The sequence below is a fragment of the Ranitomeya variabilis genome, chromosome 3 (genome assembly GCF_051348905.1).
Source record: "Ranitomeya variabilis isolate aRanVar5 chromosome 3, aRanVar5.hap1, whole genome shotgun sequence".
NCBI lineage: Eukaryota > Metazoa > Chordata > Amphibia > Anura > Dendrobatidae > Ranitomeya > Ranitomeya variabilis.
Genome location: NC_135234.1, coordinates 15,373,423 through 15,392,106, shown reverse-complemented (window position 1 = coordinate 15,392,106; position 18,684 = coordinate 15,373,423). Strand labels below are relative to the sequence as shown.

Sequence of the window (18,684 nt, the reverse complement as noted above, 5' to 3'; positions counted from 1 at the left end):
AGTGGGAGTAGTTAAATCGCCCTCGCTGCAGGGAGCCCAATAGCCAGTACATAGCAGGCAGCCTTTCTGGCGACTAATTACCCTAGGTGCAGTACCTAATCTGACCTGAGAGAAAGGGGAGCGCCAGAGAGCTGCAAGTTTCAAGTGGAACTGTAAGCGGGATATACATAAATCCCTGCAGGTCGTGGTATATTGAAGAGCAGTGGGATACCTAAAATAAGCCCCTGCTGTAAACTGTGAGGTCAATAGCCTTTGTGTGTTTTTTCATCACATTGTAGCAGTGGAGGGATAACTAAGATAAGCCCCCCTGCATATGTGATAGCCGTCTGTTGGCCTAAAGTCACCCCGATCCATGACGTAGGGGTGACGGTCACGGTGTGAATCGTGACATATTGGTGGCAGCGGTGTGGATTCATGACATAGGTGATAACTAATGGATTGATGGGTGTCTGCTGGGACCCCCATTGATTGGCAAATGGGGAACTTTTACCCCTATTAGAATAGGTGGCAGCGTGCACTACACTACATTAATTTGCATGGGGCTGCTGAGTTCAGCTTTATTCGGCAGCCCCTTAGAGGATGAATGGAGAGAGGTTGGGGCATATGTACTGCCACTTGAATCCAACAACACCTTCTGAGGCCAGTGGGAATTCCAGTGGTCGGACATCCACAAGTTATCACATTTCCCACCCCTCAGACCCTGCTCCAGGTGTAACAGTATCATTAATTCTCAGAATATTTAATTATGGGTGCTGTAGTTTGTGGTATGACTAAGTCGGTCATCCACTATTCTATTTCCTAGTTCATTGGTACAATGATTATTCAAAATGGCAGTCATTGCACCAAACCATCCCATGAGTCTTCACCCAATGGTGACTTGGTTATAGAACTCTGATTACCTGGATCAGTTCACTCATCTGTATTAAAACCTTGGCATCGGTTAGAGATGAAACGCGTTGGAACACATTGCATAGGACACAGCCAAGAACTGGAGATCAAACTATTTATTTCCTCTGTGTTTTCCAAAAATCAGACCATACATTCTCAATGCCCTGCGAGTGACTGTGACCCTCATCCACAACACATAGGACTAACATCTGGAGTACGATAGAAAACATAGGCAGACATTGTAAATTTCCCAAGGAGTCAAAGTCAAGACAGTGAGCAGGACAAGAAAAACACACGGGTGACCGCCGGTAATATACGCTAATTGGCACATCGCTTTATTTCGGAAAACAAACCGTAGGGAGGGCGAATTATTTTTTCAGATGTTCATTCCATCACATTGAAGAGGAGCAAGAATTAAAAAAATAATAATAAATTTATATATTTAAAAAAAAGACAAACTCGGAGACGGTATTTTTTGTTTTTAAACTCACCAGATTGATTTTGTAACCCATAGATTAACGGAACATTGCACACAGTGTAACAGAGAGAAAGAGAGAAGAGCGAAGGAGCTGGAATTAAACTCGGATACAGTGCGAAAGAAATGTCCAAAAATGAATCGGATTGGACCATACTGGAAAACTTGCCATAACAACACCAAGAAACACTTAAAATGTTTAAGCCACACTGTTTGACTGAAACTTTCCTGCTTTTTTTAAATTTTACTTCATTTTTTTTTACATGGTCTGCCACATAGAGAAAGAAGAAGGGAGAGTGAGGTGGAGGAACCCACGTGAGGAAGAGGATCGAAAAGGTCAAGGAGGAGCCGGAAGGGAAGAACGATGGAGTCCAAGAGGAGAGTAACAGGAGGGACTTCAATGTGTTCAGGCATTTTCTTGGTCCACCTTGGGCTCTTCACTGGCCGCCTCTTCTTGTTGGGCACTTTCACTAGGTTTGGTTCCTTCTACATCATCTGGAAAATAAAATGGGAAACATTTGTAAGTGTTCACAAATGCCATGGAAGCACAGCGTGCCATATAAAGTTTTACTTTGTAGGATTTTACAAAAATTTCAGGAGAGAAAGGAATGTACAGTGCATCTACTACGGTGGACTCCACCACTCCTGAGATGATAATGTCTGATGCAGGATTCACAAGAGCGCTTCAGCCAAACTCCAACCTAAGCATTAACGTATATGGCCCTTCACCGCTGAAGCATTTGGTTTTCCAAATGAGATGTAACCACTGCAGGACTATCAGAGACCACAGGAGCAGTGACGCTAAACAATTACTACTTTTCTGCAATTTTTGTAAAATCTCCAAAATATACAGCAAAGCCAGAACTAATAATTTGCTTCAAATTAAACACAATCATTCCAAGCCCAAACCTCATTTTCTCCAAAGCATTACATTCCTCAACATAGGTCAAAACCACCCAACTAAGGCCGGCGTCACACTGGCGAGTTTTACGGACGTAAGAGCGCAGAAACTACGTCCGTAAAACTCGCAAAATAAACGGCACAATTATTCTGTTCTCCTATCAGCCGTATATTACGGTTCAGTATTATACGGCTTTCTACGGCCGTACAAAATCGCAGCATGCTGCGTTTGTCAGCGTATTGCGCAAATAAATCGCCAATGAAAGTCTATGGGGGCGAGAAAAATACGGATTCCACACGGACCAGCAGTGTGACTTGCGAGAAATACGCAGCGGTGTTAGTGAAAAGCTGGTAATTCAATTGCCAGCTTTTCATTTCTCCTTCCCAAACCCGACAGGATATGAGACATGATTACATACAGTAAACCATCTCATATCCCCTTTTTTTTGCATATTCCACACTACTAATGTTAGTAGTGTGTATGTGCAAAATTTCAGCACTGTAGCTGCTAAAATAAAGGGTTAAATGGCGGAAAAAATTGGTGTGGGCTCCCGCACAATTTTCTCCGCCAGAATGGTAAAGCCAGTGACTGAGGGCAGATATTAATAGCCAGGAGAGGGTCCATGGTTATTGTCCCCCCTGGCTACAAACATCTGCCCCCAGCCACCCCAGAAAAGGCACATCTGGAAGATGCGCCTATTCTGGCACTTGGCCACTCTCTTCCCACTCCCGTGTAGCAGTGGGATATGGGGTAATGAAGGGTTAATGCCACCTTGCTATTGTAAGGTGACATTAAGCCAGATTAATAATGGAGAGGCGTCAATTATGACACCTATCCATTATTAATCCAATTGTTTGAAAGGGTTAAAAAACACACACACACATGATTTAAAAGTATTTTAATGAAATAAACACAGCGGTTGTTTTAATAATTTATTGCTCTCTCAATCCATTTGCAGGCCCTCGCTTGGCAAAATAATAAACGCACAAGATACATACCCTCATCTGAACCGTCACGTCCCACGAGGTAATCCATCAGAAGGGGTTAAAATAATTTACAAGCAGGAGCCCTGCTAATGCAGCTGTGTGCTCGTGCTTGTAATTCCCCGGAGAATGAAGGAAATGTAGGTCATTGACCTACATTTCCTTCAGTCGCGGTGATGCGCCCCCTGGTGGATGTCCTCATATGACCTGGAGCGTGGGAAAAAGTTCCCAGGCTGCAGTTCATGAGAACATCCAGCAGGGGCGCATCACCGCGACTGAATGTAAGTATAGATCCTGCTTTCCTTTCAGCACCCGGGGATTACAGGCACGAGCGAGTGGTTTATCGCAGCTCGTGCCTGTAATATTAGTTAACCCCTTCAGATGGATTACCTCGTTGGACGTGATAGGACATCAGAAGGTATGTATCTTTTGCGTTTATTATTTTGCCAAGCGAGGGTCTGCAAATGGATTGAGAGAGCAATAAATTATTAAAACAACCGCTGTGTTTATTTCATTAAAATACTTTTTAATCATGTGTGTGTGTTTTTTAACCCTTTCATACAATTGGATTAATAATGGATAGGTGTCATGATTGACGCCTCTCCATTATTAATCTGGCTTAATGTCACCTTACAATAGCAAGGTGGCATTAACCCTTCATTACCCCATAGCCCACTGCTACAGGGAGTGGGAAGAGAGTGGCCAAGTGCCAGAATAGGCGCATCTTCCAGATGTGCCTTTTCTGGGGTGGCTGGGGGCAGATGTTTGTAGCCACGGGGGGGCCAATAACCATGGACCCTCTCCTGGCTATTAATATCTGCCCTCAGTCACTGGCTTTACCATTCTGGCGGAGAAAATTGCGCGGGAGCCCACGCCAATTTTTTCCGCCATTTAACCCTTTATTTCAGCAGCTACAGCGCTGAAATTTTGCACATACACACTACTAACATTAGTAGTGTGGAATATGCAAAAAAAAAACGGGATATGAGATGGTTTACTGTATGAAAACCATGTCTCATATCCTGTCGGGTTTGTGCAGGAGAAATGAAAAGCCGGCAATTGAATTACCGGCTTTTCACAGATATCGCGCTGAAGTAAATATAAATACAGAATATATATATATGTATATATATATATATATATATATATATATATATATATATATATATATATATATATATATATATATATATATATATATATATAATGTATATATGTTTTCCCGAACATTTGAGCACATAAATCCATTAGATGTCGGTTTTGCAAGCCTGCGCGAAAATCTCGCAGTACGGATGCCATACGGATTACATACGGAGGATGCTGTTATGATCCTAATGGCAGAGGATCTCAGGAGTACCAGCTAAGTCTGCAAACACAAAAAACAGCTCATAGGGAAGTGGTAACTAGGCTGACCGTATACCTGATCCTAACACAAACAACTAGCAGCAGCCGGGGAACGTACCTACGTTGGTTCTAGACGTCTCGCGCCAGCCGGAGAACTAACTAACCCTTTCAGAGAAAATAAGACCTCTCTTGCCTCAAGAGAAAGGACCCCAAAGTTATAATACAAGCCCCCAACAAATAATAACGGTGAGGTAAGAAGAAATGACAAACGTAAGAATGAACTAGATTTAGCAAAGAGAGGCCCACTGACTAATAGCAGAAAATAGAAAGATGACTTATACGGTCAGCAAAAAACCCTACAAAATATCCACGCTGAATATCCAAGAACCCCCGCACCGACTAACGGTGTGGGGGGAGGATAACAGCCCCCCTTAAGCTTCCAGCAAAATCAGGAATCACATTATAAACAAAGCTGGAACAAAATAAGGGAAATTCAAATGCACAAAAAATAAGAAAGCAGGACTTAGCTTATCTTGCAAAATCAGGAGACCAGGAGACAGGAGAAAACAGACAAGGTCTGATAACAACGAATCCAGGCACAATACAGAGTATCCAGGAAGCTTATATAGGCACACCCAGGCCAAACGAAGCAGGTGAGTGCCAACCTGGGGAAAGACACTCAAAATGCCATACCGCTAATGACCACAAGAGGGAGCCAAGAACTATAGTTCACAACAGTACCCCCCCTTTAAGGAGGGGTCACCGAACCCTCACCAAGACCACCAGGGCGATCAGGATGAGCAGCGTGAAAGGCACGAACCAAATCGGCCGCATGAACATCAGAGGCAACCACCCAGGAATTGTCCTCCTGACCATAGCCCTTCCATTTGACCAGATACTGAAGCCTCCGTCTAGAGAGACGAGAGTCCAAGATCTTCTCCACCACATACTCCAACTCGCCCTCAACCAACACCGGAGCAGGAGGCTCAACAGCAGGAACCATAGGCACCATGTACCGCCGTAACAAAGACCTATGGAACACATTGTGAATGGCAAACGACACCGGAAGATCCAAACGAAACGACACCGGATTAAGGACTTCCAAAATTTTATAAGGACCAATAAAGCGAGGCTTAAACTTAGGAGAGGAAACCTTCAGAGGGACATACCGAGAAGACAACCAAACCAAATCCCCAACACGAAGTCGGGGACCCACACCGCGGTGGCGGTTGGCAAAGTGCTGAGCCTTCTCCTGTGACAACTTCAAGTTGTCCACCACAAGATTCCAAATCCGCTGCAACCTATCCACCACGGAATCCACCCCAGGACAGTCAGAAGGTTCAACATGACCCGAGGAAAACCGCGGATGAAAACCAGAGTTGCAGAAAAATGGCGAAACCAAAGTAGCGGAACTTGCCCGATTATTAAGGGCAAACTCAGCCAGTGGCAAGAAAGTCACCCAATCATCCTGATCCGCGGAAACAAAACATCTCAAATAAGCCTCCAGCGTCTGATTAGTTCGCTCCGTTTGGCCATTAGTCTGAGGATGAAAGGCAGATGAAAATGACAAATCGATGCCCATCCTAGCACAAAAGGATCGCCAGAATCTGGACACAAACTGGGATCCTCTGTCAGACACGATATTCTCAGGAATGCCGTGCAAATAAACCACATTCTGAAAGAACAAAGGAACCAAATCGGAAGAGGAATGCAACTTAGGCAAGGGCACCAAATGGACCATCTTGGAAAAACGATCACAGACCACCCAGATGACAGACATTCCTTGAGACACCGGAAGATCTGAAATGAAATCCATGGAAATGTGCGTCCAAGGCCTCTTCGGGACGGGCAAGGGCAAAAGTAACCCGCTGGCACGAGAACAGCAAGGCTTAGCCCGAGCACAAATCCCACAGGACTGCACAAAAGATCGCACATCCCGCGACAGGGACGGCCACCAAAAGGACCTAGCCACCAAATCTCTGGTACCAAAAATCCCAGGATGCCCTGCCAACACTGAGGAATGAACCTCGGAAATAACTGTTGTGGATTCTGTTTGTGGGCTCCCTCTGGTGGTTGCTGCTGGTACTGGGTGACTTTGGTGGGTTGCGGCCTTTGGTTTCCACCTGTCCATCAGAGGCTGGGTGTTTCCTATTTTACCTGGCCTTTCTGTCATTCCCTTGCCGGCTATCAATGTATTCAGATGTGCTCTGTTTGGTTCCTGCCTACCTGCTCCCAGATCTTTCAGGATAAGCTAAGTGCTGATTTTCAGTTGTTTGGTTTTTTGTCCAGCTTGCTTATTATGTCTCTATGCTAGCTGGTAGCTCTAGTGGACTGAGGTTCTCCCCATGTGCCATGAGTTGGCACATGGGTTCTTGTAATCTCAGGATGGTATTTTTGATTAGGGTTTTTTGCTGACCGCTCAGTCCCCTTTTGTATCTTTCTGCTTTCTAGTTTACAGCGGGCCTCAATTTGCTAAAGCTATATATATCATCTCTATGTGTGTGCCTTCCTCTCATTTCACCGTCAATACATGTGAGGGGGCAACTATATCTTTTGGGGTTCATTCCTCTGGAGGCAAGTGAGGTCTTATTTTCTCTGCAGTACTAGTTAGCTCTTAGGCTGGTGCGTGGCGTCTAGAACCAACGTAGGCACGCTCCCTGGCTATCTCTAGTTGCGTTTGTCAGGCGTAGGGCAGCGGTCAGCCCAGGTTCCATCACCCTAAAGCTCGTCCGTTATTTATTTGTACTTTGCTTGTCCTGTGCTATCCCTAGCCATTGGGGATTCACGACAGTATAGCCGGCCCACAAAGTGTTAATATTTTGGGCTGAAGCAGGAGAAATAGAAGTGTTTAAGGGAAATTTTTTTTTTTTTTTTTCCCTTCAGAGTTTTGCTGCCTAGCCCTTAATTGCTGTCTAGCTGCTTCTTACCTCCTCTTAACCCTTGTATGGCTCTGATCTTAGCTGTTTAACATGGATGTCCAGAGTTTGGCTTCCAGCCTGAGTAATCTCGCGGCAAAAGTTCAAAACATACAGGATTTTGTTGTTCACACTCCCATGTCTGAACCTAGAATTCCTATTCCTTGAGTTCTTTTCTGGAGATAGATCTACCTTCCTGAATTTCAGGAATAATTGTAAATTGTTTCTTTCTTTAAAATCTCGCTCCTCTGGAGATCCTGCTCAACAGGTCAAGATTGTAATATCTTTCCTGCGGGGCGACCCTCAGAATTGGGCATTTGCATTGGCACCAGGGGATCCTGCATTGCTCAGTGTGGATGCGTTTTTTCTGGCATTGGGATTGCTCTATGAGGAACCCAACCTGGAGATTCAGGCTGAAAAGACTTTATTAGCCCTCTCTCAGGGGCATGATGAAGCGGAAATATATTGTCAAAAATTTCGGAAATGGTCGGTGCTTACTCAGTGGAATGAGTGCGCCCTGGCTGCAAACTTCAGAAATGGTCTTTCTGAGGCCATTAAGGATATTATGGTGGGGTTCCCTACGCCTACAGGTCTGAATGAGTCTATGGCTATGGCCATTCAGATTGATCGGCGTTTACGGGAGCGCAAACCCGTGCACCAGTTGGCGGTGTCTTCTGAACAGGCACCTGAGACTATGCAATGTGATAGAATTCAGTCCAGAAGTGAACGGCAAAATTATAGGCGGAAAAATGGATTGTGTTTTTATTGTGGTGATTCAGCTCATGTTATATCAGCATGCTCTAAACGCACAAAAAGGGTTGATAAATCTTTTGCCATTGGTACTCTGCAGCCTAAGTTCATTTTGTCTGTGACTCTGATTTTTTCACTGTCTTCCATTTCCGTCGATGCCTATGTGGATTCGGGCGCTGCCCTGAGTCTTATGGATTGGTCATTTGCTAAACGCTGCGGTTTTAGTCTGGAGCCTCTGGAAGTTCCTATTCCTCTGAAGGGAATTGACTCTACACCATTGGCTATGAATAAACCGCAGTACTGGACACAAGTGACCATGCGCATGACTCCCGTTCATCAGGAGGTGATTCGCTTCCTTGTACTGTATAATTTACATGATGTACTAGTGCTTGGTCTGCCATGGTTACAAACTCATAATCCTGTCCTGGACTGGAAAACAATGTCTGTGTTAAGCTGGGGATGTCAGGGGGTTCATGGTGATGCACCTCCGATTTCAATTGCTTCATCTACTCCTTCTGAGATCCCTGAGTTTTTGTCTGACTATAGGGATGTTTTTGAGGAGCCCAAGCTCAATTCGCTCCCTCCTCATAGAGATTGTGACTGTGCTATAGAATTGATTCCTGGCAGTAAGTTCCCTAAGGGTCGTTTATTTAATCTGTCACTGCCAGAGCATACTGCTATGCGGAATTATATTAAGGAGTCCTTGGAAAAGGGACATATTCGTCCATCTTCGTCCCCTCTGGGAGCAGGGTTTTTTTTCGTGGCAAAAAAAGATGGTTCCCTGAGGCCTTGTATAGATTATCGCCTTCTGAATAAGATTACAGTCAAATATCAGTATCCATTGCCATTATTAACTGATTAGTTTGCTCGCATTAAGGGGGCTAGGTGGTTCACTAAGATAGATCTTCGCGGTGCGTATAATCTGGTGCGGATAAAACAGGGTGATGAGTGGAAAACCGCATTTAATACGCCTGAGGGCCATTTTGAGTATTTGGTAATGCCTTTTGGACTCTCCAATGCTCCGTCAGTCTTTCAGTCCTTTATGCACAATATTTTCCGTGAATATCTGGATAAGTTTATGATTGTGTATTTGGATGATATTTTGGTGTTTTCTGATGACTGGGAGTCTCATGTTCTACAGGTCAGGAAGGTGTTTCAGGTTCTGCGGGCCAATTCTCTGTTTGTGAAGGGCTCAAAGTGTCTCTTCGGAGTCCAGAAGATTTCTTTTTTGGGGTACATTTTTTCTCCTTCTACTATTGAGATGGATCCCGTCAAGGTTCAGGCTATTTGTGACTGGACACAACCTACATCTGTTAAGAGCCTTCAGAAGTTCTTGGGGTTTGCTAATTTTTATCGTCGGTTCATTGCTAATTTTTCCAGTATTGTTAAACCTTTGACTGATTTGACTAAAAAGGGTGCTGATGTTGCTGATTGGTCTCCTGCGGCCGTGGAGGCCTTTCAGGAACTTAAGCGCCGGTTTTCTTCTGCTCCTGTGTTGTGTCAACCAGATGTTTCACTTCCTTTTCAGGTTGAGGTTGATGCTTCCGAGATTGGAGCGGGGGCGGTTTTGTCACAGAGAAGTTCTAATGGCTCGGTGATGAAGCCATGTGCATTCTTCTCTAGAAAATTCTCGCCCGCCGAGCGCAATTATGATGTGGGTAATCGGGAGCTTTTGGCCATGAAGTGGGCATTTGAGGAGTGGCGTCATTGGCTTGAGGGTGCTAAACATCGTGTGGTGGTCTTGACTGATCACAAGAATCTCATTTACCTTGAGTCTGCCAGGCGTTTGAATCCTAGACAGGCTCGTTGGTCGTTGTTTTTTTCTCGTTTCGATTTCGTGGTTTCATACCTGCCAGGTTCAAAGAATGTGAAGGCAGATGCTCTTTCCAGGAGTTTTGTGCCTGACTCTCCTGGAGACTCTGGGCCTACTGGTATCCTTAGGGATGGGGTAATATTGTCCGCCGTATCCCCAGACTTGCGACGTGCATTGCAGGAGTTTCAGGTGGATAAACCGGATCGTTGTCCACCAGAAAGACTGTTTGTCCCGGATGATTGGACCAGTAGTCATCTCCGAGGTCCATTCTTCTGTGTTGGCTGGTCATCCTGGAATATTTGGTACTAGAGACTTGGTGGCCAGGTCTTTTTGGTGGCCTTCCTTGTCTAGGGATGTGCGTACCTTTGTGCAGTCTTGTGAAGTGTGTGCTCGAGCTAAGCCTTGCTGTTCTCGGGCCAGTGGGTTGTTGTTATCCTTGCCCATCCCGAAGAGGCCTTGGACGCACATTTCCATGGATTTTATTTCTGATCTCCCGGTTTCACAGAAAATGTCCGTTATCTGGGTTGTGTGTGACCGCTTTTCTAAGATGGTTCATTTGGTGCCCTTGCCTAAGTTGCCCTCCTCCTCTGAGTTGGTCCCTTTATTTTTTCAGAACGTGGTTCGTTTGCATGGGATTCCGGAGAATATCGTTTCTGACAGGGGATCCCAGTTTGTGTCTAGATTTTGGCGGACGTTTTGTGCCAAGATGGGCATTGATTTGTCTTTTTCGTCTGCATTCCATCCTCAGACGAATGGCCAGACGGAGCGAACTAATCAGACCTTGGAAACTTATTTGAGGTGTTTTGTTTCTGCTGATCAAGATGACTGGGTTGCTTTTTTGCCACTGGCCGAATTTGCTCTTAATAATCGGGCTAGTTCTGCCACGTTGGTCTCTCCTTTTTTTTTGTAATTCGGGGTTTCATCCTCGTTTTTCCTCTGGTCAGGTGGAGTCTTCGGATTGTCCTGGAGTGGACGTGGTGGTGGACAGGCTACATCAGATTTGGAATCAGGTGGTGGACAATTTGAAGTTATCTCAGGAGAAGACTCAGCAGTTTGCTAATCGCCGTCGCCGCGTGGGTCCCCGACTTCTTGTTGGGGATTTGGTGTGGTTGTCTTCTCGTTTTGTCCCTATGAAGGTCTCTTCTCCTAAGTTCAAGCCTCGGTTCATCGGTCCTTATAGGATCTCGGAGATTCTTAACCCTGTATCTTTTCGTTTGGATCTCCCAGCATCGTTTGCTATTCATAATGTGTTCCATCGGTCTTTGTTGCGGAGGTATGAGGTGCCCGTTGTTCCTTCGGTTGAGCCTCCTGCTCCGGTGCTGGTGGAGGGAGAATTGGAGTATGTTGTTGAGAAGATCTTGGATTCTCGTGTTTCCAGACGCAAACTCCAGTATTTGGTTAAGTGGAAGGGTTATGGTCAGGAGGATAATTCCTGGGTGGTCGCCTCCGATGTTCATGCGACTGATTTGGTTCGCGCCTTCCATAGAGCTCACCCTGATCGCCCTGGAGGTTCTCGTGAGGGTTCGGTGACCCCTCCTCAAGGGGGGGGTACTGTTGTGGATTCTGTTTGTGGGCTCCCTCTGGTGGTTGCTGCTGGTACTGGGTGACTTTGGTGGGTTGCGGCCTTTGGTTTCCACCTGTCCATCAGAGGCTGGGTGTTTCCTATTTTACCTGGCCTTTCTGTCATTCCCTTGCCGGCTATCAATGTATTCAGATGTGCTCTGTTTGGTTCCTGCCTACCTGCTCCCAGATCTTTCAGGATAAGCTAAGTGCTGATTTTCAGTTGTTTGGTTTTTTGTCCAGCTTGCTTATTATGTCTCTATGCTAGCTGGTAGCTCTAGTGGACTGAGGTTCTCCCCATGTGCCATGAGTTGGCACATGGGTTCTTGTAATCTCAGGATGGTATTTTTGATTAGGGTTTTTTGCTGACCGCTCAGTCCCCTTTTGTATCTTTCTGCTTTCTAGTTTACAGCGGGCCTCAATTTGCTAAAGCTATATATATCATCTCTATGTGTGTGCCTTCCTCTCATTTCACCGTCAATACATGTGAGGGGGCAACTATATCTTTTGGGGTTCATTCCTCTGGAGGCAAGTGAGGTCTTATTTTCTCTGCAGTACTAGTTAGCTCTTAGGCTGGTGCGTGGCGTCTAGAACCAACGTAGGCACGCTCCCTGGCTATCTCTAGTTGCGTTTGTCAGGCGTAGGGCAGCGGTCAGCCCAGGTTCCATCACCCTAGAGCTCGTCCGTTATTTATTTGTACTTTGCTTGTCCTGTGCTATCCCTAGCCATTGGGGATTCACGACATAACTCTACTGGTCCATTTATCAGGAACAAACAGTCTGTCAGGTGGGCAAGAGTCAGGTCTACCAGCCTGAAATCTCTGCAACACACGTCGCAAATCAGGAGAAATGGCTGACAAGATTACTCCCTCTTTAAGAATACCCGCTGGCTCTGCGACTCCAGGAGAGTCAGGCACAAAACTCCTAGAAAGAGCATCAGCCTTCACATTCTTTGAACCAGGCAGGTACGAGACCACAAAGTCAAAACGGGAGAAAAACAACGACCAACGAGCCTGTCTAGGATTCAGGCGTTTAGCGGACTCGAGGTACATCAGATTTTTATGATCAGTCAAGACCACCACACGATGCTTAGCTCCCTCGAGCCAATGACGCCACTCCTCAAATGCCCACTTCATGGCCAACAACTCCCGATTACCAACATCATAGTTCCGCTCAGCAGGCGAAAACTTCCTAGAAAAAAAAGCACATGGTCTCATCACAGAGCAACCAGAGCCTTTCTGCGACAAAACAGCCCCTGCACCGATCTCAGAAGCGTCTACTTCAACCTGAAAGGGAAGTGAGACATCAGGCTGGCACAAAACAGGCGCCGAAGTAAACCGGCGCTTCAGCTCCCGGAAAGCCTCCACGGCCGCAGGAGCCCAATTAGCAACATCAGAACCTTTCTTGGTCATATCCGTCAGAGGTTTTACAATGCTAGAGAAATTAGCAATAAAACAACGGTAGAAATTAGCAAAACCCAAGAACTTCTGAAGACTCTTAACGGACGTGGGTTGAGTCCAATCATGAATAGCTCGGACCTTGACTGGGTCCATCTCCACAGTAGAAGGGGCGAAAATAAAACCCAAAAAGGAAACCTTCTGCACTCCAAAGAGACACTTTGAGCCCTTCACAAACAAAGCATTATCACGCAAAACCTGAAACACCATCCTGACCTGCTTTACATGAGAATCCCAATCATCAGAAAAAACTAAAATGTCATCCAGATAAACAATCACAAATTTATCTAGATACTTCCGGAAGATGTCATGCATAAAGGATTGAAACACTGAAGGAGCATTAGAGAGCCCAAAAGGCATCACCAAGTACTCAAAATGACCTTCGGGCGTATTGAACGCAGTTTTCCATTCATCTCCCTGCTTAATGCGCACAAGGTTGTACGCACTGCGAAGATCTATCTTGGTGAACCACTTGGCACCCTTAATCCGGGCAAACAAGTCCGACAATAGTGGCAAAGGATACTGAAATTTGACAGTGATTTTATTCAAAAGCCGATAGTCTATACACGGTCTCAAAGAGCCGTCTTTCTTGGCCACAAAAAAGAATCCCGCACCAAGAGGGGAAGAGGATGGACGAATATGCCCCTTCTCCAGAGACTCCTTGATATATGAACGCATCGCGGCATGCTCAGGTACAGACAGATTAAATAGTCGTCCCTTAGGAAATCTACTACCAGGAATCAAATCTATAGCGCAGTCACAGTCCCTATGAGGAGGAAGAGCACTGGACCTGGACTCACTGAATACATCCTGATAGTCCAACAAATACTCAGGGACTTCAGAAGGAGTAGAAGAAGCAATAGACACCGACGAGGAAACGCAATGAATTCCCTGACAACCCCAACTTGACACGGACATTGCCTTCCAATCCAAAACTGGATTATGGGTCTGTAACCATGGCAGACCCAGAACGACCAAATCCTGCATTTTATGCAAAACAAGAAAACGAATTACCTCCCGATGTTCAGGAGACATGCACATGGTCACTTGTGTCCAATACTGCGGTTTATTCTCCGCCAATGGCGTAGCATCAATTCCTCTAAGAGGAATAGGATTTTCTAAAGGCTCTAGGACAAAACCACAGCTCTTGGCAAACGATAAATCCATAACACTCAGGGCAGCACCTGAATCCACAAATGCCATAACAGGGTAGGAAGATAATGAGCAAATCAAAGTCACAGACAAAATGAACTTAGGCTGTAAATTACCAATGGCGACAGGACTAACAACCCTTGTTAGGCGTTTAGAGCATGCTGATATAACATGTGTAGAATCACCACAGTAAAAACACAACCCATTCTGACGCCTATGATTTTGCCGTTCGGTTCTAGTCAGGATTCTATCACATTGCATTGAGTCAGGTGTCCGTTCAGACAACACCACCAGAGGATTAGCAGTTTTGCGCTCCCGCAAACGCCGATCAACCTGGATGGCCAGAGCCATAGAATCATTCAGACTTGTAGGAATGGGAAAACCCACGATCACATTCTTAATGGCTTCAGAAAGGCCATTTCTGAAATTTGCGGCCAGAGCACACTCATTCCATTGAGTAAGCACGGACTATTTCCGAAATTTTTGGCAGTACACCTCAGCTTCATCCTGGCCCTGAGAGATAGCCAGCAATGCTTTTTCTGCCTTTATTTCAAGATTGGGCTCCTCATAAAGCAATCCGAGCGCCAGAAAAAACGCATCAATATTTGCCAATGCCGGATCTCCTGGCGCCAATGAGAAAGCCCAATCCTGAGGGTCGCCACGCAAGAAGGAGATAACAATTTTAACTTGTTGAGCTGAGTCTCCAGACGAACGAGGTCTCAAAGATAGAAACAATTTACAATTATTCCTAAAATTCCCAAATTTAAATCGATCTCCAGAGAACAGGTCAGGAATAGGTATCTTAGGTTCTGACATAGGACTGCTAATAACAAAATCCTGAATGCCCTGCACACGTGCAGCAAGCTGATTCACACTAGTAATCAGAGTCTGAACATTCATGTCTGCAGCAGAGCTTCAAGCCACTCAGAGATAAAGGGGAGGAAGAAAAAAAAACAAAAAAAACTCAGACTTCTTTTCTTATAGTCCCGCTTCAGCAATGCACTTCTAGGCCTGGATTACTGTTATGATCCTAATGGCAAAGGATCTCAGGAGTACCAGCTAAGTCTGCAAACACAAAAACCAGCTCATAGGGAAGTGGTAACTAGGCTGACCGTATACCTGATCCTAACACAAACAACTAGCAGCAGCCGGGGAACGTACCTACGTTGGTTCTAGACGTCTCGTGCCAGCCGGAGAACTAACTAACCCTTTCAGAGAAAATAAGACCTCTCTTGCCTCAAGAGAAAGGACCCCAAAGTTATAATACAAGCCCCCCACAAATAATAACGGTGAGGTAAGAAGAAATGACAAACGTAAGAATGAACTAGATTTAGCAAAGAGAGGCCCACTGACTAATAGCAGAAAATACCAGAACACAGGCATGCTTACCTGTTCAAGGCCTCCAACAATACTTGGGCCTGGTGCACCCTGGATAGTGCAATTGTTGGAGGCCTTGAACAGGTAAGCATGCCTGTGTTCTGGTGTTTTTTTTGAGTTTAGTGGAGTTTTTCCTCCAATGGTGTTTTAATAGCAGAAAATAGAAAGATGACTTATACGGTCAGCAAAAAACCCTACAAAATATCCACGCTGAATATCCAAGAACCCCCGCACCGACTAACGGTGTGGGGGGAGAATAACAGCCCCCCTTGAGCTTCCAGCAAAATCAGCAATCACATTATAAACAAAGCTGGAACAAAATAAGGGAAATTCAAATGCACAAAAAATAAGAAAGCAGGACTTAGCTTATCTTGCAAAATCAGGAGACCAGGAGACAGGAGAAAACAGACAAGGTCTGATAACAACGAATCCAGGCACAATACAGAGTATCCAGGAAGCTTATATAGGCACACCCAGGCCAAACGAAGCAGGTGAGTGCCAACCTGGGGAAAGACACTCAAAATGCCATACCGCTAATGACCACAAGAGGGAGCCAAGAACTATAGTTCACAACAGGATGCCATGCGCAAAATACGCTGACACACCCTGACTACGGATCAATATTTTGGGAACATTTCTCCGTATTACGGCTGTAGTGCGGACGTATAATACGTGGTGTATTGTCTTACGCCAAGTGTGACGCCGGCCTAAGACACAGAAAGCCCACCATTAATAAAAGAACAGTTAAACAATTAAGCGCAAGGCTATAAACTTGTCGACCTCTCTGCTCAAGTTTTTTTACTTTAGTTTTTTATTCTTTTGCATTTTGCATAGAATATACATTTTGATATTTATTTTATTACAGTAATTAACCAGAGCCAGCATGGGTTTGTAGCAAACAAGCCATGCCAGACTAATCTAAATTCCATCTGTGATGGAATCACTGACTGGGTGGATCACGGAAATGTGGTAGATAAAGTATATCTCAACTTCAGCAAAGCAGATGATAAAGTATCTCAAACTATCCTTATCGAAAAAATGACCAAGTATGGGATTGACAAGGCTACCGTTAGGTGGATTCATAACTGGCTCAGTGATCGTACTAATAGACTGGTGATAAATGGTTGTACATCCAATTGGAAGAGTGTTTCCAGTGCAGTACCACAAGGCTCTGTCCTGACCCCAGTGTTGTTCAACATTTTTAAAAATGATCTAGATAAGGGAACTGAAGGTAAACTAATCAAATTTTCAGACGATGGAAAGCTAAGAGGGATAGCTAACACTAGAAAAGACCAAGAATGGATTCAGAAGGATCTAGATAAGCTTGAATAATGTGAAGCAACTAATAGAATGGTATTTAACAGGGGGAAATGCAAAATTCTACATCTAGACATGAAAAACAAAAATTATATCTACCTAATGGGAGGAATAGAACTAAGCAACAGCATGTGTGGAAAAAGACTTAACTATACTAATAGATCACAGACTGTACATAAGTCAACAGTGTGGTGCAGCTGCAAAAAAGGCACACACCGTTTTAGGATGCATTAAGAGAAGCACAGAGTCTAGATCAAGTGAAGTAATTATCCCCCTCTACTAATGAAAATAGAAGGGAGAAGATACAGATTAAACTTTTTGACAGTGAGGGTGATCAAAGAGTGGAAAAGGCTGCCACAAGAGGTGGTGAGTTCTCCTTCAATGGAAGTCTCCAAACAGAGGCTGAACAGACATCTTTCTGAGATGGTTTAGTGAATCCTGCATTGAGCAAGGGGTTGGACAAGATGTCCCAAGAGGTCCCTTCCAACTCTACCATTGTTGGATTCTATGATCAATGAGAATGCCATCAGTAGACATCAGAGGTGACCAGAGATCAGCAGTGGCATTACTGAGAATACCTCCTATTCATCACCAGAGCTCAGCGGTGACATCACTGAGAATGCCTCTTATCCATCACTACACTGTGTTCCAAATTATTATGCAAATTTGATTTAAGTGTCATAAAGATTTTTTTTTTTTGTTTTTCAAATAAATTCATGGATGGTACTGTGTCTCATGGCTCAATAGATCACTGAAATCAATCTTAAACACGTGATAATTAGTTTTCCAGGTGATTCTAATTAAAGGAAAACTACTTAAAAATGATGTTCCACATTATTAAGCAGGCCACAGGTTTCAAGCAATAAGGGAATTAAAAAGGATTTCTTTGCTGTTGAAAAGCGTTAAATAGTGCAATGCCTTGGTGAAGGGATGAAAACATTAGATATTTTACGAAAACTTAAGAGTGATCATCATACTCTGATGAGATTTGTGACTGAAACAGAGCACAAACAGAGTTCATGCAGATAAAGGCATAATGAGGAAGGTTTCTGCCAGACAAATTCATTGGATTAAGAGAGCAGCTGCCAAAATACCATTACAAAGCAGCAAACAGTTATTTGAAGCTGCTGGTGCGTCTGGAGTCCCTCGAACCTCAAGGTGTAGGATCCTTCAAAGGCTTGCTGTGGTGCATAAACTTACTATTCGGCCACCCCTAAACAGTGTTCACAAGCAGAAATGGTTGCAGTGGGCCCAGACATACATGAAGAATACTTTTCAAACAGTCTTATTTACTGAGGGTGTCGCGCAACCCTGGATGGTCCAGATGGATGGAGCAGTGGATGATTGGTGGATGGCCACCATGTCCCAAGGCTGCGACGTCAGCAAGGAGGTGGAGGAGTCATGTTTTGGGTCGGAATCATGGGAAAACAGCTGGTAGGGCCCTTTAAAGGTTCCTGAAGGTTGAAAAATGACCTCTGCAAAGTGTATAGAGTTTCTGACTTACAACTTTCTTCCATGGCATAGAATGCAGAAACGTGCCTTCAGGAACAAACTCATCTTCATGCTGACAATGCACCATCTCATGCTGAAAAGAAACCTCTGAGTCACTGGCTGCTATGGGCATAAAAGGAGATAAACTCATGGTGCGGCCACCATCTTCCTCTGACCTCAACCCTATAGAGAACCTTTGGAGGATCATCAAGCAAAAGATCTATGAGGGTGGGAGGAAGTTCACATCCAAACAGCAGCTCTG

General features: G+C 44.7%; 1 protein-coding gene across 1 annotated transcript in view; it reads right to left on the bottom strand.

Annotated features, from left to right (window-relative positions):
* Window positions 1-989: 989 nt before the first annotated feature.
* GAP43 (growth associated protein 43) overlaps window positions 990-18,684 on the bottom strand; it is a 183,021-nt gene continuing 165,326 nt past the window's right edge. Inside the window, exon 3 of the mRNA XM_077293712.1 lies at window positions 990-1,858. Coding sequence (XP_077149827.1) covers window positions 1,770-1,858 — 89 coding nt within the window. The 3' untranslated portion in view covers window positions 990-1,769. The remainder of the gene's footprint in view (window positions 1,859-18,684) is intronic.